General features: G+C 42.6%; 3 protein-coding genes across 3 annotated transcripts; all 3 read left to right on the forward strand.

Moving 5' to 3' along the window:
- The first annotated feature begins 423 nt into the window (after nucleotides 1-423).
- Nucleotides 424-10,014, forward strand: exosc10 (exosome component 10). The gene is made up of 25 exons (XM_062460257.1): nucleotides 424-619; nucleotides 882-1,018; nucleotides 1,106-1,229; nucleotides 1,466-1,570; nucleotides 3,936-4,101; nucleotides 4,199-4,307; nucleotides 4,666-4,741; nucleotides 5,082-5,192; nucleotides 5,586-5,729; nucleotides 5,869-6,059; nucleotides 6,175-6,331; nucleotides 6,600-6,748; nucleotides 7,026-7,076; nucleotides 7,179-7,290; nucleotides 7,404-7,451; nucleotides 7,572-7,647; nucleotides 7,932-8,041; nucleotides 8,181-8,273; nucleotides 8,355-8,423; nucleotides 8,593-8,686; nucleotides 8,832-8,905; nucleotides 9,088-9,268; nucleotides 9,358-9,422; nucleotides 9,521-9,597; nucleotides 9,853-10,014. The coding sequence occupies exons 1-25, from the start codon at nucleotides 494-496 to the stop codon at nucleotides 9,881-9,883; spliced, it is 2,676 nt and encodes an 891-aa protein (XP_062316241.1). The 5' UTR covers nucleotides 424-493; the 3' UTR covers nucleotides 9,884-10,014.
- A 298-nt stretch (nucleotides 10,015-10,312) lies between these two features.
- Nucleotides 10,313-15,675, forward strand: srm (spermidine synthase). The gene is made up of 8 exons (XM_062460259.1): nucleotides 10,313-10,615; nucleotides 11,252-11,372; nucleotides 11,499-11,591; nucleotides 11,691-11,844; nucleotides 12,002-12,085; nucleotides 13,626-13,771; nucleotides 14,049-14,171; nucleotides 14,290-15,675. Exons 1-8 carry the CDS (start codon nucleotides 10,485-10,487, stop codon nucleotides 14,305-14,307), a joined length of 870 nt encoding a protein of 289 aa, XP_062316243.1. The 5' UTR covers nucleotides 10,313-10,484; the 3' UTR covers nucleotides 14,308-15,675.
- A 2,264-nt stretch (nucleotides 15,676-17,939) lies between these two features.
- On the forward strand, nucleotides 17,940-19,195 carry sst7 (somatostatin family member 7). Its single transcript, XM_062458197.1, has 2 exons — nucleotides 17,940-18,206; nucleotides 18,664-19,195. The coding sequence occupies exons 1-2, from the start codon at nucleotides 18,102-18,104 to the stop codon at nucleotides 18,892-18,894; spliced, it is 336 nt and encodes a 111-aa protein (XP_062314181.1). The 5' UTR covers nucleotides 17,940-18,101; the 3' UTR covers nucleotides 18,895-19,195.
- The last annotated feature ends 1,964 nt before the right edge of the window (nucleotides 19,196-21,159 follow it).

Genomic DNA, 21,159 nt, shown 5'->3' on the forward strand with positions numbered 1-21,159 from the left:
ACCAGACCTAAAAGAACTAAACCTAATATTGATCGGTGTATCTGAGGGCAGAGGTGTTTTAACATCTAAAACACTGGAAATGATGACAAATCTGTAGGAGTGGATGTGTGAACTGGCCAAAGGGTGCCAATACTTTATTGCATGATTCCCCACAGTTTGATACATAGGCCAAGTTAGGACAGTTGCCATTATACTGATTAAAGCCTCAAACTAGTATCTCTCATTATACTGCCTCCTTGAACAGAATATGTAATGAAACTGTGTGAATTTTAGTAAAATGTTAAGATTCTGCTGGTGAACACTGCTCTCTCCTGGTAAGATATTGAAACAATTTCCCCCCAAAAGGTTGCGTTCATTTTACTCCAGTCCAGTTGGTGGAGCTGTTGCTTATTCGGTGTATATTTCTCAAACCCCGGAAACCCTCGGTGCCACAGAAGAAGGGAGACAGGAAGAGTTCGATTGACTCGGCTGCTCACATGTACACAAATCTGAGATGGATTCTTCAGGTTCTGAGTTAAAGAGTAGAAAACAAGACGTCGATATGTCATCTAGCGAGGATCCATCCGCAGAAGAGGGCGAGTTTTATCCCGGCTTTAAGGATGTCGATGCATTCATGAAGGTAATTGCACATGTACCTTGCAGTGTAAAAGCAGCTAAGCTAGCTAGAAAGTCTAGCTGCGAATACAACGTGGATCATTCCATTAACTCTGTACAGATTTTTGTTTCTATGTTTCTATATGGTAATATCCAAACGTGCAGCTAACGTTGTAGCATTTGGTTGTAGCAACATTTGTCTGTACTTAGTTGCGCTGTAGTGTAGACTGTCTTTCCTACCAAGCTACAGTTGTGGAATCATAAACAGTTATTCTTTTCCTTCACAGTACGGACTGGGAACAGTTGTAGCTGCTACCAAAGCAGCTGCCAGTCTCCCTCAAGTCGGTGATGAATTCGACTTGTACCGTAGCTTTCCGGGGTTTCAGGAGTTCTGTGCGACTCAAGGAGATGGGTTGTTGCACTGGTGAGTGTAAAGAGCAAAATTATTAGGTTTACGGTCTGTGTCACGTGAGGACTGTTTTATAACGCCGTCTCTCCGTCTCGGTGTTAGCATGAGTCAGATTATGCAGCATCACGGCTGCAGAGCGCACATGAGAGACCGCAACAAACTGACCGGGTTGGAGGACAGATTTGACTTGGTGGTGGATTCCAACGACGTAATCTTGGAGAAAGTGGTATGTAGGACATTCTTAATATATCGCATTCATTTATTTGTTCGTGTCCCCTAATAGCAATTAATTCTGCAGCAAGACCAGCATATAAACAAAACAATCCATGGCACACATTAAGAAACACCATAGAAAACATGTAAAATAACCCCAGACAACATCACCACCACCTACAGCCTCACACAACCTTATGGAACTATTTGAAAGGGGAAACAAGTATGGTTTGTTTTTGTTGTGTCCAGGGTATTCTGCTGGACGAAGCTGCAGGAGTCAACAGGACTCAGCAGCCCGTCATGCCTGCTGGCTATCAGGCCCCTAAGATTGTGGTGTCCAGCTGGAACAGGAAGGTGAGGATGACATTACATTTAGTCATTTAGCAGACGCTCTTATCCAGAGCGACTTACAGTAAGTACAGGGACATTCCCCCCCGAGGCAAGTAGGGTGAAGTGCCTTGCCCAAGTACACAGCGTCATCAGAATCAGAATTCGGTTTATTCGCCATGTATGTTATACAAACACGGAATTTACTGTGGCAGGGAGGTGCAAAACACTAAACATGTGAGTGGGGCTGTATTCTTCCTGAAGTCCACAGCCATCTCCACTGTCTTAAGAGCATTGAGCTCTAAGTTGTTCTGGCTACACCAGGTCCACCAGGTTGTCAGCTTCCCACCTATAGTCAGACTCATCCCCATCAGAGATGAGCCCAATGAGGGTGGTGTCGTCCACAAACTTCAGAAGTTTGACAGACGGATGACTGGAGGTGCAGCTGTTGGTGTACAGGGAGAAGAGCAGAGGGGAAAGGACGCAGCCCTGAGGAGATCCGGTGCTGATGGACCGGGAGTCAGAGACTTGTGTTCCCAGCTTAACGCACTGCTTCCTGTCAGACAGGAAGTCTGTGATCCATCTGCAGGTGGAGTCAGGCACGATCATCTGGGAGAGCTTGTCCTGAAGCAGGGCAGGGATGATGGTGTTGAAGGCAGAGCTGAAGTCCACAAACAGGATCCTGGCATAGGATGCTGGGGAGTCAAGGTGCTGTAGGGTAAAGTGGAGGGCCATGTTAACGGCATCATCCACAGATCTGTTGGCTCTGTAGGCAAACTGCAGTGGGTCCAGGAAAGGGTCTGTGATGGCTTTGAGGTGTGCCAGCACAAGGCGCTCAAAAGACTTAATTACCACAGAGGTCAGGGCGACGGGTCTGTAGTCATTTAGTCCTGTTGGCCTTGGCTTTTTGGGCACGATGATGGTGGAGGACTTGAGACAGGCTGGCACATGGCATGTCTCCAGGGAGGTGTTAAAGATGTAGGTGAACACCGGAGACAGCTGGTCAGCGCAGTGCTTGAGGGTGGCAGGAGAGACAGTCTGGCCCAGCTGCTTTGCGGGGGTTCTGCCTCTTGAAAAGTCTGTTAACTTCACCCTCCTGAATGGAGAGAGTTGTCACTGTAGAGGGGGTGAGGGAGGAGGCCTCGTGGGTGGGAAGGGGTAGTTCAGGGCAGTCCAATTGTCTTTCAAATCTACAGTAGAACTCATTCAAGTTGTTGGCCAGGTGGGAGTCGTTAGTGGAGTGGGGGGCTCTGGGCTTGTAGTTGGTAATCTGCCTGAGCCCTCTCCAGACAGAAGCAGAGTCCTGCAGATCCTCCATAGCCTCACTGGTCCACTGTTTTGATGTCCTCACAACAGGTTTACAGAGCTTTAATTTCTGCCTGTATGCAGGAATCAGATGGACCATGGTATGGTCAGAGTGACCCAGTGCTGCACGAGGGACGGCGTGGTAGGCTCTACTGACTGTAGTGTAGCAGTGATCCAGAGTGTTCTCTTTTCTGGTTGGGCATTTGATGAATTGTCTGTATTTAGGGAGTTCGTGGCTGAGATTACCTTTGTTAAAGTCGCCGAGTACGATAACAAGGGAATCCGGGTTTGCTCGCTCCACACTCAGAATCTGGTCGGCGAGCATGCGTTGGGCCTCTTTAACCTGTGGACCCGGTGCCATGTAAACTCCGACCAAAATGAGTGACGCAAAGGTCATTTTGCACGGCCAGGAATCGAACCGACAACCTTCTGATTAATAGCCCGATTCCCTAACCGCTCAGCCATCTGACTCCTAGGACATGTCTATTTGTCAGTCTGAACAACAACACTCATCCGACCTGCTTCAGGATTCCTTTTAGATGTGATGCTACACATGCTTTCAATTTCAAAATCATCAAAATTTATTCTCAGTGCATTCAGGTGAATATTCGTGTCCTAGACCTCAAATAGGCCCTTGTGAATGCCCAGTACTGAAACATGGGTTGGGTTACAATCTCATGACTTAAGTAATGAGTGTCAGTGTTTCCCCTAGGTTTACAGCTTTGGGAGGGGGGGAGACAGAAATTACATGCCGTCGTGTAAATAAGGTAAATAACATAAGGCCATTTAGTTTGTTTAATAAAAGAGCAAGCTATGGACCTGTTTTATAGGAAAGGTAACCTTAAATGACTTATTTTGTGATCTGGTGCTATATAAAATAAAAAATAAAAAAGATATATATATATTTATTTATTAACTTGACCTTCCAGGGTGCCGTTGGGGGGTCGGGGCGCCCCCCTAATATAATGGTAGAGGAAACACTGCAGTGTGTCTGTATCTCTGGACTGGGTTGTGTGTGTGTGTCTCTGACCTGGGCCGGGCTGGACAGGGTCCTGGGAGTGATGCCCCCCCCTCCTCTCCCTGACAGGGAGGAAACTCCAGGGCTAGCGGTGGATCAGAGACATTCCGGCTCCTCCAGGCTAAAAACATTGCCAGGCCTCAGCTGAAATTCCGGGACAAAGTTGACAACAGCAACACCCCGCATGTGCCCAAGATCTTCATCAAGCCCAACGGAATCAAACCTCTACCTACGTGTAAGTCGGTTCTCACAAGACCGGGCGAGTAGAGACCGTAGACTAGACGTGCTGATGAGACTTGATGACTGAATGCTCTCTTTTCTCTCGATGGTAGATTTCACCAACCATCGCATGCGTGCACAGAGACCAGAGGACCTGGACGTGCCGGCTGCCCTGGCCGACCTCATCCATCAGCAGCGCACGCAGGAGCACGTAGAGGACATGTAAGGTCTGCTCTGGAGAACAGAGCCATCGTATGGGAGCGGTTCTCAAACTGTTCTCAGGAAAAGAGCAGAGAAGCCCATGAGATGCGTGTAGCTCAGTGGTAGAAGGTTTTGCTGCAGACCTAGATGTGACATCGAGTAAAATGGGGGATTTTATTCTTGATCCTGTACATCACTTTGGATAAAAGCGTACAGGATTTTATCACTTCTTTCTGAAGCAATATACCTCTCTCCACCCCACCATCTCCCTGGGGCGTTGTGCTCCACAGTTTGAGATCCGCTGCCCTACTTCAGAGCTGGATGACTCATCATCTCAAGTCTCCATCTAAAATGTGTGTACATGCTCTGGTCCCTGTAGGTTTGCTCACCCATACCAGTATGAGCTGGAGAATCTCACCCCTCCAGAAGCACTGCTGTCCAAACCAGAACCTCAGGTAAACCCCATCAGACCTAACCCTTCCCTCAGTCGCCGTTGTCTGAAACACAATCGGTCAATGTTGGTTTCAAACATTCCTGACTCCTCGTTTCCCCTGATGGTCACTATGGACTAGCAGGGCTTGAAATTGCGACCTCAAAATATATTTGGGAGCATTTGTGCCAGCGCAGATGATTGTTACGGTGCGACCTGTTTTACAAATTCTTTACAAAACGCACTTTTTGGTGGGTACTCCTAAATTTTGTAAGTTGAGAGCACCGGTGCACCAAGTAAAAAAAGTTTATTTCAAGCCCTGACTAAACTTGAAGATGATTTGTTTTTATTTTGGTCATTTCCAGATGTACAAATCTCTAACAGAGACGAAGTGCTCGTTCATATACTCCCTGGAAGATCTGGCGACCCTGAATGAGAAACTCTGTCAGGAATCTGAGTTTGCTGTTGATCTGGAGGTATGTGCTGGATCACTATGGTTTTAACATGTTGTGTTTTCTTCTGCAATTGAGTCTGTATTTAGATAAGTATGCATAAACGGCTTAGCAGCTAGCATATGAATGTACAGTAAAAAGACTGTAGATCAGGATTTCCACCTGTCCTTGAAATCAAGGTCTTGAAAGTTTATGAATATAGACATAAATAGACACTAGTGCTTTAATTGATATATTGCAAGAATAGTAATTGAAGTGCTGTGCTAGAGAAGGCCACTGAGTCTGCACAATTGAGGAGTTCACACATTCAAGACACTTTCTTTCATCCTTTTCATCCATGAGCTTATGTTCTAGTGCTATGCTGCTAGTTTCAGTTGGTGTGATTCATCCTCATGATCTACGCTTTATGTCTCCCAGCACCACTCCTATCGAAGCTTCCTGGGCATTACCTGCCTGATGCAGATCTCCACCAGAGAAGAAGACTTCATCATAGACACATTGGAGTTGCGCAGTGATCTGTACATCTTGAACGAGGCCTTCACAGACCCAACAATTGTCAAGGTTATCACATCACTTAAGTTTAATGGGCCCTAAAATAACAAATCCCCCCCCCTCCCTAGAATTCCTAGACTAGGAATTCTTAGTCTATCATTCATGTGTTTGGACTCGGAATGTTGACGGCACGTTCTGCTTTGATCAGGTGTTCCACGGTGCTGACTCGGACATAGAGTGGCTGCAGAAGGACTTTGGACTGTACGTGGTCAACATGTTTGACACTCACCAGGCTTCCCGCTCCCTCAACCTCGGCCGGAACTCCCTGGACCACCTGCTGAAGCACTTCTGCAACGTGGACTCTGACAAACGCTACCAGCTGGTCGACTGGAGAATACGGTAACACAGACGTCATGCGACTGACTGAAAAAAATACTACGAACAAATTGAATATTCCAAATAGTAGATACAACGACAACACATTACTCATATTATTGATGATGTTTCTGTCCAGACCCCTGCCTGAGGAGATGTTCCAGTACGCGCGGGCAGACACCCACTACTTGCTGTATGTGTTTGACCGGATGAGGGTCGACCTATACGAGCTGGGCCACGGACAGCCAGCTCTGCTGAGGACTGTCTGGAACAAAAGCAGAGACATCTGTCTCAAGGTACTGGACCACACCCCGACAGGAAAGCCGCTCACATTCAATTTTTTTTGTATTTTTTCTTTTCTTTTCCCTGTTACTAAGTATTAGTTTCTCTTGTCTTCTTTATTTATTTTTTCCTTTTCTTCAAATGTTGTTTCTATTGTCTTTTGGTCTTTTTTTTTTTAAATCTTTTTTCCCAGTTTTTTTTTCTTTTTTTTCTTTGCTGTTCTACTTGGGATGTGCCTCTCCTTTTCTTTATAACCGTTTTGTTTTTTTGTTTTTGGTGCAGCGATACCTCAAGCCCATCTTCACAGACGACTCATACATGGACCTGCTGAAGAAACAGAAGAAGACATTCAACACGCAGCAGCTCACTGCCTTCAGACTGCTGTACGGCTGGAGGGACAAGCTGTCCAGACAAGAGGACGAGAGTACTGGGTAAGCTAACCTGCTCTGACCCATTTGCATCTTACCTGACAGGGGTCATGCTCTCTTTCAGGGGGTTTAGATTCTCATATTCCCGGTCTGAAATTGAAGTAGCTCGGTGGCGCTGCATGCTAATGTCGCCGAGCCCTCCTTCGCAGAAGCCCATGCCAGAGCAGTGCAAATGTGAAATTATAAATAATAATAATAATATAATTATAAATAAAAGTTTTTACGCTTTTCCTTCAAACTGGGTTTAAGCATACCTCTCCCTTTTATTTTATTCTTTTAGTTATGTGCTGCCCAATCACATGATGACCAAGATATCCGAGGAACTCCCAAAGTAAGTCAAACTGATTCCTACCCTCCTTTAACCTATATGTGATACGGTGAAACAAACACCTGAGGTCGTAACTCCTTTTTATTAATGTTTCTTTTCACCCAGAGAGCCTCAAGGCATCATTGCTTGCTGTAACCCTGTCCCCCCGATGGTCAGGCAGCAGGTCAATGAGCTTCACCTGCTAATGCAGCAGGCCAGGGAAATGCCCCTGCTCAAGGTGAGGTCCCCCACAGGTCCTGAAACTCCTATTCCCATTTTGAAAAGGTTTCAGAAATGTGTGGAGTGTACCGATCTGAATCAGTTTCGACCTTAAATATTCTTTGTTCTCAGGCGGAAATCATGGCAGAGAAAAAGAAAGGACTCACGCCCAAAAAAAAGGTTTTTAGAACTTGACGGTGTTCGTATTGCAACACAATATCTTGTTTTAAATGTCTACCAGTGGTCATTCATTAGCAGAAATGGTTGCAGCATTAGGTGATTGTGTGTTGTGTATTTCAGCCAGAGGTTACCATGTTTGGTCCTCATGATAACTCAAGAGTCTCTGAGAGCGATCTACCCATCTTCTCCCCAAATGGTAAGCAGATGTGAAGAAGTCTTAGGCATCCAAGATTTATACATGACTATTGTCATGTATTTCTTCTTTTGTATTCTGTATTTGTATGACAATATAAATGTGCAATTTAGCACACACAAAAAAATCGTCTTTTACCTTCATTATTTCTTAAAGCATTTTTGCTAAACTTTTTTTAATTGTGCCCAAAACTTTTGCACGATACTGTATATCAGAAGCATTCCCTTTTAGTACATGACACTCTCTGTGATTAATAAGAGTTGAACTTCTTTGGCATGTCTTCCCAGAATTGCCAACTAAAAAGGGAACACTCTTCTCTGAAGAGGAACCAGCGGTGAAGATGGATTCGCCAAATATAAGTGGTCTCGTTGCCTCAGCTAAAATCACAGTTTTTGAGGTAAGTGCCAACACTCCACTGCCATTAGTTTGTGTCTCCTTTTTGCTCAGTTTTTTTTTCTTTCTTTTAAAAAAAAAACCTGTACATTGCTAAACATGGCTTTGAGTCTAGCTAAGTGTTTGTTTTTGTGTCTTTGAAGGATGCTGACACCGTGAAAGAGCCTGGGCAACTAACCGTAGCCGAACAGAAAGCCTCCAGGATTGTTGAATCTTTCCAAAACCCCTTCCGAATGGTGAGATACTCAATGAGCAGGAAGCAGGGTATTTTTTATTGAAGTTGTTGGTACAAATTTTTCCCATCCTTTTGATTTTAGTACCTACCTTCAAAGGACATCCACATCAACAAAAACGCCAAGTTTGATCCATCGACAAAAATATACGAGGTGTGTAGAATATTAATTGTAGCAGTAGATAAAATGTTGACTTGGGTATGTGTGAAGCTTCTGAAAAGCTTGCCGACCAAAACTCGGAAACCAAATCTGCACGTTTTAGTTTCTGAATCTCCTTTGGTTTGATTGTTCTTGAATTTATTTCTGTTCCACCGCCTCACAGATCAGTAACAGATGGAAGCTACAGAGTATTGAACAGCAGCAGAAAGAGGTAGAGGACAGACGGAAGGTCAAGGAGGAGGCAAAGAAGGTGTCAGGTATGGTGAATTCGTAGAGGAAAAATAAATAAATATATAAACTGTATTTAGCGAGAGATTAATCTAATTTAAATGTGACTTGTCTGCTTTTTTGATTTATTATTTTTATGCAATCCATCCTACAATTACACGTCTGGTTCCACAGAGGAAAGGAAAAAGTCCAAACAAAGCTACCAAGAGTCTCTACAGGATGTTCCTACTGTGCGGCAGCAAGCTGCAGTATGTCATTCCTGTTTCCTTCCAAACTTCCTGTTTGCTCGGTCTAATAAATTGGACTTTTACACCAACACTCTCCTTTAGGGTTGATTGTCTGTATTTCCCTGATGTTTGATTGCAGAGGCACAACACCTTAATATCATGAAGGATTACTCCTTGAATGTATTGTACTTTATCCATATCAGGAATGTTCAAAACCTGGAGGAAAGAAGAGAGAGAGGATTGTCAGCGAAGGGGGGGAAGGGACGCCCAAACCCAGTAAAAAACAAATGAAATCTGCAGAGAAGGCAAAAGTGGAAGACTCCTCTCCAACGCCTGATTTTCAGCCTTTTGACTACAGTCAGTCTGACTTCAAAGTTTTTGCTGGTATGTTGCACTTTACATGACACGCAAATACATTTTAATGTTTCTGTGAATGATGTGTTGTATGCGTATCTAACTCAGTGTTCTACTAGGAGATAAATCAAAGGATGGTTCACAATTTGATCCGAACAGACAAGGCCACAATCCCAAGAAAAAGGTATACTAGTTAGTCATAGGCGTTATATATGTCTAGAGAGCCATCAAGGTTTTTCTCCACAGATGTACTAAAACATAGTTTATGTTTTGTTTACGTAGAACAACGCAAAAGGGAAAAAATCCAACACATCTGCTGGAAACAGAAGCATGTCCTATATGGCTGGAAAATCTGACAGGTAAAATGTCCATGTTTGTTCTTTAATAGGGACCTGTGAAATACATTTCTATTGTTGGAATTTGACATTTTATGCGCCCATTTGTTTCATTGACATTTTGGTTTAAAAATATTTATTATGTTTGAGCAACAAGTCTGAGACAGAAAATTATCACATTTCTGATAAGCTATGCTTTTGTGTGTAATGTCGCTTTTCTGCTAAATATGGTAGTTTTCACTGATTCACAATTTACAAGTTTTTTTATCTTTATTGCAGAGGATCTCGTCAAAACTGGCCCAAAAGATAGGAGTACTGATTTGTTTATTTCAACCATTGAATGAAAGTGTATTGTTTTGCTTTTGTGGTTCTGGTGCATACCGTTTTTCTGTAACGGGAAGAATTGACATAACCTGCTTATTAAAATTCTTTTTAGAAAACGAGATTTTTTTTGTAATTATTATAAAAAAGCAAAAGTATTGTTATAACTGAAACGTAAACACCGACCGTGCCACCCAAAATATCAGAGACGGAAGTTGTCAATGAAAGTCGTTAGCACAGATTTCTTGCACACAACCAGAGCCCGTTTCTCTGACACAACCAAAGAACTTTCACGTGGGCACCAGGACAGGTCCGGAGTCGAACAAACATCATTTGGACCCACCTCCCCTGCAATTACATTGGTCGATGTGGATCGTCTTTTGACGTCAGTGTTATTTCATTCGCTATAATGAGCAATCGCGTTAGGTTGTAAGAAAGAAGACGCTCAACGTGTCTGTAGTCACATCAAGCCCTCGCATCAGCTAGCCAGCTGTGTTGCTGCCAGTCAGCTAGCTAGCTAATGCAACTTCTGTAATTATTTGTGTTTTTACTGATATAATACTGTTACATACATTTGTCACTCCTCGGTAATGGACAGCATTAAAGATGGATGGTTCACTGAAACGTGCACGCTATGGCCGGGGCAAGCGATGAGTCTCGAAGTGGAAGAGGTGCTCTACCACAAAAAATCTCAATTTCAAGATGTCATGGTTTTCAAGAGGTCAGTAAACGAGCTAGCATGCTCTTTAAGTGAGCGATCTGTCTGACCGGACATAACTTAATCTGTTTCATTAGCTCGCTAATTTAGTTTTTAGAAAGGAGTTTACGTCACTTGGTAGGTGGCTTGCTTGCTAACTAGCTTATTGGCTTTGTTTAATTCAGCTTCACTTTTGAAGGCTCCTAGCTAGCTTTAGTAACAGCTGGTTCTTGGCTTCTTACTAGCTAACTCATTAGCTTAGTTATATAGTAAACTCAGTTGACCGTCTCAACGGAGCTCTCAAGCTAACGCATTCCAGCCATTTCTCACGATCTCACACACCTTGTATTTGTCACGCATTTCAACTATTTCTCACGCTGACAAGTAAAGGGATAACTTGTCCGCTATATACAACCCCCCCCCCCCCCCTTCACACAGTTTACATGTATAACCCACCGGCGCTAGCTTGCTGTATGTCTTGTCTTTTTTTTTTTTTTTTTCTTCCAGTAAATCAGTTCTACAATTCATGTAATAACATAATTCATCTATTTCTTAACGCCACGTGTAATAACAAACTACTTGTTTATCTAATCTTGAAAGCTATGATTAGCTAGTCTACCATTAAAATCTGTCTATTGATTTAATATTGTGTATTTGCAGTAAGACCTATGGCAATGTCCTGGTACTTGATGGAATCATTCAATGTACAGAGAGAGACGAGTTTGCCTACCAGGAAATGATTGCCAACCTACCTCTGTGTAGCCACCCATGTCCAAAGAAGGTATCTTCATAAGTAATCTTATTATCATTGATTCTCATGGAATCTAGTCAAAATCCCTTTGGAATAAGGCTCTCCCAGATAATGTGCTGTGTAATCCGATGTTAAAAATGTCATTTCTGCGTGTAGGTACTGATTATCGGTGGAGGTGATGGTGGAGTTCTGAGAGAGGTGGTGAAACATACCCTGGTGGAGTCAGTGATTCAGTGTGAGATAGATGAGGTAGGTGCCAATATTTCCAAAATGTCAAAATCGTGATCACATTTGAAGAAGAATCGGTTCTCATGCTACAACATGTCGGTTGTCACCTGTGTCCTATAGGATGTCATCAACGTTTCTAAGAAGTACCTCCCTGGCATGGCTAAGGGTTTCTTCAGTCCTAAGCTCACGCTCAACGTTGGAGACGGCTTTGAGTTCATGAAGCAGAACCAGGATGCTTTTGATGTCATTATAACTGACTCCTCTGATCCTGTTGGTAAGGCCTTTTTGCTCATCAATTCAAGTAATTTCTGACAAGAAATACATAATTGGTGTCCTTGTCAGGAGGAATGATCAATATTTTCTTGTGGAAAATACTGTTCTCCTTAACCACTCTGAGATTATATGCTCACAGAGAGTTCTGTTTGTCACAGGGCCTGCAGAAAGTTTGTTCAAAGAGTCGTACTATCAACTGATGAAGACAGCCTTGCGGGACGGTGGAATTCTTTGCTGCCAAGGTGATGCAGATTGCATTACATAAACATAATGTGTTTAGACAAAGCTAATCCATACAGTTGTGGGGCATAAATCAATGTCAGAATTTCAATGTGAACTAGTGCTAGTAGGCTTGGAACAGACTTCTTTTTTGAATTAATTTGAGGGCAAAATACTGCTTTGTGAGCTTAATGTAATATAAACATTACGTTAGACTCCTTGTTATTCTGTGCAGTCAGACATCCATTTGTAAGTTTGTTGCTTGTCTGGTTTGTTTACTGTGCAAGGCTCAAACCTAGCCAGCTTTGCAATGCTTAGCGAGCAAGCTAGCTCTGACTAAAGCACCAGTTACAGTTTACACTTACCTACAGTTAGGCATTTAACATTAACTATTTAAATATACACAACTTTGCGAGTACAGAAAAATTATATTTAATCCACACATTGTATTCCCTATTATTATTTGAGAAATTCAATCTTACTTGCTGCAAATCTAAATTCTGACCTTGATGAACCAAACAAAGTCTTGTTTCATCTGGTGAGACTTAAAGCCATTTTGAATGACAAAGCCCACGTTTGTACCCAAGTGTGCATAGCTTGACTTGTCTGCACTTGAGAGACATTCCATGCTAGTATTTTGAAAGTAATGCACTGGTGCAGTGGTTCTTAACCCTGTCCTCAGGGATCCCGTCCTGCATGTTTTAGATGTTTCTTGGCTCCAACACACAGTATTCAAATGCATGTTCGTTACCAGGCTTCTACAGAGCTATATAACGACCCATTTATTTGAATCAGGTGTGTTGGAGCAGGGAAACATCTAAAACATGCAGGACAGGGGTTCCCTGAGGACAGGGTTAAGAACCACTGCACTGGTGTCTTCTTGACATAGAGCCAAACAACGTACTATGTTGCATTGTTTAGTGCTATGATGTTAGAGCACGACTGTACTTGTCTACACACTGAGGACAGATGCATGAGTACTTTCTCTATTGACATTAAATGGTGTAAAACCTCCTGTCTTTTAAACTTTTCAAGCTTTAGAATCAAGGAAAGATGCTTTTCAACAGTAAGAAAATATCACAGATTGAAATATTTTGACAGATATACTTTCCTACTGAATACTCAGTTATTTCAGATGCCTTTTTAAGCTTTTAAAACTAAACAAAATAGTTTCAACAGTTTTCCCCAAACACATTTTCTTCAGAAGATTCTGGGCTTTTGAGAAAGCAATCGGGGCTCACGCTCCAGAAGCCCCCTCCCACTCCGTCCATGGGTTGTAATTAATGTTAGCTGGGAGCTAGCTAATTTACTCATGATGGACAGCCACTGTTTAAGTTATTTTTTAGATGATGTCTGACTGGGTGGAGATGAATCGTGGCAATGACATGTCGGCATATTAATTTTGAGCTATGCGAGCACTGATGTGTGGAATGTTTTAATGGAGAAGGAAGGGGCCCACCCCTTCCTCTTCACTCTCCTCCTCCACTCCCTCCTTTCCTCCAGCAGCTCCACCAGCAGCTGACGTGCATTCCTCTTCTCTTTCTCTCCTCTCGTTTCAAACAGGAGAGTGTCAATGGCTCCATTTGGAGCTGCTAAAAGAGATGAGGACCTTCTGCAGGACCCTATTCCCCATGGTGGACTACGCCTACTGCACCATTCCCACCTATCCCAGCGGGCAGATTGGCTTCATGCTGTGCAGTAAAAACGCTGTGCGTTAGATAGATGATGACAACTCATTCTTTTCTGTTGTACAAGTCTTTTACATTTTCGCCACAGCTTTTAGCCAGTTACCATACATGTAGAAATTTTCATAATTATATAATGTTGCATTTTTACAAAAACATACACATGTTTTACGAGTATATGTTCTAAAATGTGTGTTTAGAATGATCATGATTTGACAAATAGTCAAGCATTTGATGTCAGTCGTATCGAATAATAATCTTGCAAGTTATTTCTTTCTGGGGTTTTTGCCTTTTATTAAAGGAAACTAATTTCCGAGAACCTGCCAGAACACTGCCACAGGATGAGGTAGAGAGCATGAGCCTTAGATACTACAACCCAGAGATCCACAAAGCATCCTTCATCCTCCCAGAGTTTGCAAGAAAGGTAATAAAAATTAAAAAAAAAAATATATATATACATTCGTACGATAGTAATATAATTTAGATCGTTTTTGTATGTTGCTGTGTGTGCGGACTGACCATCCTCCTGTTTCTTGTTTCAGGTACTGAGTGATGCATGAGGCGACTGCGGACGAACTGCTGCTTCTTGACCCGGCCCTCCCTCTGGCAACGGAAGCGACCAACACTTCGCTCCACAGTGGCCTTTTCTCCTGAACACTGACGACACCTTCTGGCTCCGTGGTGAGGGAGGAGGAGGAGGAGGGGAGGACCGTGTGAAGACTAGGGGGTGGTGGGCCCTGGGTGGGGAACACTGGGCCTCCTTAGACAGAGTATTATTCCTTCCAGTGCTTCCCTCCAGTCTTATTCACTTTGTGTATTTATTTGTTTTTTTTTGGGGGGGGGGGGGTTGGGAGGGAGTGAGGGAGGGATTACCTGTTGTGTTTTATTACATGTTTCCTCCACTTACCTTGCATCTTGTGGATACCTGCAAGGTGTAGTGAGAGTGGAGGGCCAATCACATCTTATTACATTGGGATATAGGTTTTACTAACACAATTATTATTAGTAATGATAATATGTTTATTATTAAGGGTAGGACCTGCTCATAATGGTACAAGATTACCTCAACCTAACATGTAAGAATCTTTGTTTTCTGATTAGTTTTCTCTACTCTTCATCCTGGCTCGAGGGGTGAGATCTCATCGTCCATCTCACATCTGTACATCAGAACGAAACATTTGAAAACAAACCCGATAGTGCCTCAGAATAGGTTATTTTGTCCTTTTCTGAAACATGCGTGGAGGTGTGTTCTATCCTAACCTGACTGGCTGGCAGACTCAAATGTTTTAAAATTGAAATGGTTAAGTATTCAGTATAATAACATAAACCCAAAGAGCACCTCCTTCTTTTGGTTTGCTTTCTATGTCAGATTACAGACTTGGAATGATTGCGTCATGTAGATTAATGAAATGCTAGATATACTGCACATTTAAACTGGTTGGACACAACACATTTATCTCACAATCCTGTAATAGTTTGGTATTGATCCTGTAAACGGTTGCTGGTAGTTTTTCGAAACGCTTGTAGTATGGGTGTAATGACGAAGGAACTGTCACCAAGTATTGCTAATGAATTAATTATGCATAAATACTTGTAATAGTAGGGCTGGGAAATAAATGGGTGGGTTGGCCCTTTTTATTCTTTTCTGAAAGGCCAACCTTGCATTTGAAAACGGTACTCCAGTTGTTGAGGTAGCATAGAGACCCCCCTCCCCTTTCCCCGGTTTTATTATTTTTTAAACGATGCCTTTATTTTCAGGACATTTGTTAAAAATATAGCTGTTGTAAACTACTGCCTGTATGGATTTCCTTTGGGTATGTATCACTTCTTCATGCACATTTAATCTTATCAAGAGAAATGCTGTTCAACATGGGCAATGAGATCATGTTTTATAAGAATTATGAGGTATAATAAATCTGTTAACTGAACTGGTTACAAGACTCATTCGTCACTCTCCAAAGGGATGATGCAATATGCTTAATCCACACTTATGGTTTGTGTTGTGGTGTGACTAGCTACCAATATGACTTCACTTACACAACACTTCTTCAAACAAATCTGCCTGATTGGAATGATAGCAGCGGAACGTGACAGAACGTGATAATCTTACTGCGAACATTGGGAAATGAAATGTAATTGAAAGCATGGTGGAGGCTCTGCTGTTACAGCTCTGAGTCACAAGAGGGCATTCTCTGTTTACAAACACGTACAGTTGAATCAAAACATTCCTTAGAATTCCTTAGTAGTGTTTACTATGGAACAGTCCAAGATTTGGCTCTTGAATGGGTGTATATGCAAAGTGCACTGAAACCTTCAAAAACAATTTTGAACCAATTTTTCTGTAGGATTTTTCTCTTTTCCTTCAAACATTCATATACATATATTCCTCCATGTTCTAATCATGATTTTTTTTTTTTTACTTTTATATCACTCTTGGCTTAATGTGCTAATCCCTTGGCCAGGCTTTTATTTTTTTTATGTAAGTTTATTTAAAAGTATATTCTTAGGCAAGCTTGTTTTAGGGAAAAGTACAAGAAAATATAGATTTAGCACGAGTCAATATAGTGGTACTTATTAGCTATAGTGCTTTACTTTGTCCCAATCAAGCCAATGAGAATTCTTTTTGTGGCTATGAAGGTATTTGTGGATGTGTGCACATCTAGGTTCTAGAAAAGGCGGGCGAAGTGGTGCTGGAGGCAGAGCAAGGATAAAAGACGTGAAGAGGCACCACGTTTCAACCAGATCTAGGGAGGAACTTCCCAGGGTGCCGTTTGAAGTCTCTTGTGGTGCTCACTGCTTAGACTTGATGCAGAGGTCAGTTGATGTAAATTCTTCAAACACACCGCATCATGAATCTACCTCGGGGGACTCTCATTTTAACACAGAGTTAATCTTTGGGTGGCTCTGGGCCTTGTGCGCCCCAAAAGGAACGGTCCAAATTCCAGACAGATTGAACGCGAAGGGAATCCATTTAGGACCTGTTGGCATGCATATCAAGGATGCGCAGTGGAGCGAATGCGAGCCGATGTGTGTGTTTCCCCAGAGGTCTTCAATAGCAAAACGGGGGTATCACGACTCGCTTCCAACCTCACAAACTAATTCAATAGGAAAATAACTTGGATAACTTACAATTTATGAGTTTGAGTGAAATCCTTGAAGAAACATCCTTGAAGGACGTTGGCCGTACGTATGGGATTCTCCCTTGACAGGTTCCACACACCAATTCAGAGTTTACTTGTGAACCCATGGTGCCATGAACAATCAATGATTCAGAACCACACACACCTGAGGTATAAAAACAATTTCACAATGAATAATTAACATTGTCATGTTTCAAACAGTTTCACACTGCAACCATCTTTCTAACTTTCTCATTCTAATCCTACATGTAGTCGTTACAAATGGCAATTTAACTTCAAAATGTTCTTAAAACTGAAACTAAAATCAAAAAACATTCAGTTAATAGGCCTCGGTGCTGTGTGTGGTTCCTTGCTGGTCATTTCAGACTGAATGTTCATTGTTTCACAGTGTGCTAGTGTTGGTGTGAGCATTAGATGCTTCCCTAGGTGTCAGACAGTTCAATAGTAATCTGTAGCTGTCGGTCGGAGCTGAAGGAGAATGACTGAGTTAAACTGACGGGTTAACAACTCTGGCCCTGGTTGCTAGGTGGCTAGGGTAGGGTTGCTTTGTTGCGGGGAAAAAATACAAATATTTTGGTTTATCTTTTTCGAAAAATGGTTATATAACGGTACGTGAGTATAACTTGAATGTATTCCAAAGCCATCCTAATGTCTACCTCACCACTGATGATGACAAAACCTGACATGGTGCTGTGAGGTCTCATACTGTGCTTTGTCTGCTTTCTGTAAGTGCTGACCCCAGAATGAGACACGTTCATGTGGACGTGGGATGACTGGTTGGCAGCAGATGGTGCCCAGGTATGCCAGATGAGTGAAACCTCTCGTCATTAGTCAACGGGTTAACTGAAACCATTTGTTTTCCTCTGACCCTTTCCACCAACCCCCCTCCCCCCCTTCCACGCACACATACTCCCATCACTGCCGCCACCCCCTGCCCCCGTACACCCACTGGTCCCTACGTCAGCGATGGGTAGGGGTGGGGATGGGGGGAGGCTATATAGAAGGAGGGGACTTGAGGGGTAGAGCTTAAGAATCTACAGCCCTTTATCCAGGAGACAGCAACCTAACCAAGGCAATCACAACCAGCACTGCAACTGTCCATCCACTCTACTCCACTCTCCACTCCTCAAAGGAACTCTGAACGGTCCTCCAGTCTCTCTCTCCGTCTCCTGCTCCAGTGCGTGAGTGCAGTCCGTATCCTGCTTCCTCTCAGCATGCAGCTCCTGGTCGTTTTAGCTGCTCTCATGGGGGTCCTGTACAGTGCGAGAGCAGCCGCTGTGCTTCCTGTGGAGGAGAGGAGCCCCATCCAGGCGAACCGGGTGAGTACAACACAAACACTGGTCTGACTTTGTTCATCACTGTAGCGGAAAACTCTCCTCAAACTTGATGTGATGATTTAAGCGTTGTCTTTTCGTTTTAAAGTTTTACAAAATATTGTAATGATAAATAAAAAGTGTGACTTTTTTTTGGTGTTTGTTAGTTATTTGGATTTCTTAAATTATGTTTTTAAATTTGATTTAAATCAATTTGTTTGACATTGGTGATGACGTACCTAACTTGTGATTCTTGGTTAACATACCAAACATTTAAATTCAACTTAAAATGTTATTCATGTTTAATACAATTTCATTTTCAAGTTTTATTTATAGAAAATAACCTGCAAATAAAGCTTGAAAATGGGACATGTTGAAAAGACAAGAAAAAAACTTTCTAAATGGCTGATGTGAATGTGTTCACACGCATACTTTGTTGTGACTGTCTGCGTGTCGCCCTCAGGAGTTGAGTACAGAGCGTAAGCAGCTGATTCTGAAGCTGGTGTCAGGCTTGCTGGACGGTGCGTCAGACTCAAACATGCTGCCGGGGGACGTGTCTCCCCTGGACTTGGAGGAGCCCCTGGAGTCTCGTCTGGAGGAGAGGGCTGTCTACAACCGGCTATCACAGCTCCCACAGAGAGACCGCAAAGCCCCTTGTAAAAACTTCTTCTGGAAAACCTTCACCTCTTGCTAACAGTGTCCGTGACGCTCAACCTACCTACCTACCAACCTACCTACTTACATACCCACCTACGTTGTCCTCCCAGGTTGAAGCTCAGCTCCAAACCCCGACTTGTGAAACCCAACGAGAATCCATGAACTGCGGTAGACCCCAACTGTACATATCATGCACTCTTGTCTGAGCGAGCAATCTCAATGGACTTCACTGACACAGTCTGTCTTGTTTGACTATCGACGATTTATCTATGTATCTATCTATTTATGTAGGTATTTCTTTATTTAAAGTTCAATCCAAATATAATAAAAGCATGATTATGGTATCTGGTTTGGGAGATCGTTTTTGTGTTGCATGTATGGAGCCAGTCTTCAGTCTCTCGTTTCCTCTGGGTACCAGCGTTTAACAGCCGGTAAGACTCTCAGCACTTTACGCTGTGAGAGTCTGTTAAAGACCTATTATCTGCAATAATTACACTTCTCATTATGAAACACTGAGTCTTTAACCAGATAATACATTATAAAAATGTCATTAGCAAATAAGTGTGTTTTGGGGGTGATTATTCAAGTCATTGATGACTTCATGTAAGTCAGCAGTTCATGTAAAATAATGTATTCAATCAGGTAACAAGGTTGGTGCATTTCTCACAACACTGGGAATTGTTCAGTTGTGTACACCTCAACAGGTACCTGATGAATACTCAGTTTCAGACGTCTATGGAACTGAAATGGTTGTTGGGGGAATCAAATTACATAAGATTAAATCTCTCTGAGCTAAATGCTCTGTTTTATATGTCCCTTTGGACATCAACGCTCATTTATTCCTGGTCACAAGTTGAGACATATGGCTCAGTGAATAATCACAGGTCATAAAACGTCTACAAATAGGGGCCAGTCACAATACAAGTATCTACCTGTGTCCAAATGCTGGATCTTGGATCATCAGAATATATACTTCAGAATACCTCGTTATATATTTTCTTATTTATTTGTAGATTCTTTTTATTAGTTTATGCATATTCTTAGCAGCAACACTCTGTGGAGGGTTGATGTCTCGTTTACTTTAACCACAGAAACAAAATGACAGGATGGCGCTTGACTTCTTTGGGCTGAGCGGGATTCCAATTCCGATATTGTGCACATAAGTGACTTGTCTACACATGGGGTATAATAACGATGTATCGCAATAACGGCTTCTAGTGAGCCATGGCCTACTGAACATGATGATCAAAAGACACATTGGAGAAATGTGACACACTTTATTTTCCATTGTAGCTTTGTTGATGAAAGTTAAATTTAGAAACATTACGGGTTGTTTCATGCTCAGTTAAGGCGCAAATGAGCCCTGAAACTGGCATCCGCACATGTTGTAGCTATGTTACTTAAATTAGGTTTTCATTCACGTTTGCTACAGTGAAAACATCCTGTTCAATAAATGTTTGAGGTTCCATGACTGTGATAATATCGGGTTCTTAGTGCAGACATCCCAAGTCTCCCGGAAGGTCCGGGAGTCTCCCTTATTTCAATAGCGGCTCCCTGACGCCCGCAAATGATGTACAGTCTCCCGGAAATCGTGGATTTTGTATTTAGAGCGAGCGATAGACTGTCTAATGCTAATTTCTGGTAGATAGGTGCATATCGCGCGTCCTGATTGCGTCTGGGGGGGGGGGGGGGTTATTTAATACAAATAGAAGTCTAATAAAAATGTTTGTTTCTCTCTGGGTGCTGAGGCATTGTAAGCAGTTTTAGTTACGTGAAGCACAATTAATGTGATTACTACCAGGCTTTTTTGTATGAGCCTTCCAAACAGGCCCTTCATAGCCATTACTGCTAGCTGCTCCATCACACAACAATTACACTAGCTCTGACACATGGGGCACACTGGCTTTTATGACTGCTCAATTAACTCCAAACATGGGGAGGGCTGGAATACTGAGCAGAAACATCTACTAGTTAGTTACCGTATACAAACGAAATATCGACCTTTCTCTTGAGCCCAGCGAGCGTGCTGCTACGGGCAAATTGCCGTTGTTTTTTCATGAGCAGAATTTTGTTGTAATTACAACCCTGTCATTGATGAATCTTTCCGAACTACTTCTGAAAAATAACTTTCTTATACAATACTTTTTTTTGGGGGGGGGGGGGGGGGGGGGGGTGCTGGCATTGTTCCGTGGTCAAAGAATATTGAGATACAGTGTCGTTACCAGCCCTGTATAGGGGTTGCAGACATAGATATATAAGGGTAGATGTCTCGTCCGCGTTGCCGGACAACGGAGTCCAACGT

The sequence above is a fragment of the Osmerus eperlanus genome, chromosome 4 (assembly GCF_963692335.1).
Source record: "Osmerus eperlanus chromosome 4, fOsmEpe2.1, whole genome shotgun sequence".
Classification (NCBI taxonomy): Eukaryota; Metazoa; Chordata; class Actinopteri; order Osmeriformes; family Osmeridae; genus Osmerus; species Osmerus eperlanus.

Coding starts and splice junctions, on each gene's coding strand:
- exosc10 (XM_062460257.1), top strand. CDS start 494: ATGGATTCTTCAGGTTCTGAGTTAAAGAGTAGAAAACAAGACGTCGAT. Junction 4,308..4,665: donor CAGGAGCACGTAGAGGACAT/GTAAGGTCTGCT, acceptor TGGTCCCTGTAG/GTTTGCTCACCCATACCAGT. Junction 5,193..5,585: donor AGTTTGCTGTTGATCTGGAG/GTATGTGCTGGA, acceptor TATGTCTCCCAG/CACCACTCCTATCGAAGCTT.
- srm (XM_062460259.1), top strand. CDS start 10,485: ATGGACAGCATTAAAGATGGATGGTTCACTGAAACGTGCACGCTATGG. Junction 11,373..11,498: donor GCCACCCATGTCCAAAGAAG/GTATCTTCATAA, acceptor TTCTGCGTGTAG/GTACTGATTATCGGTGGAGG. Junction 12,086..13,625: donor TGGAATTCTTTGCTGCCAAG/GTGATGCAGATT, acceptor CGTTTCAAACAG/GAGAGTGTCAATGGCTCCAT.
- sst7 (XM_062458197.1), top strand. CDS start 18,102: ATGCAGCTCCTGGTCGTTTTAGCTGCTCTCATGGGGGTCCTGTACAGT. Junction 18,207..18,663: donor GCCCCATCCAGGCGAACCGG/GTGAGTACAACA, acceptor TGTCGCCCTCAG/GAGTTGAGTACAGAGCGTAA.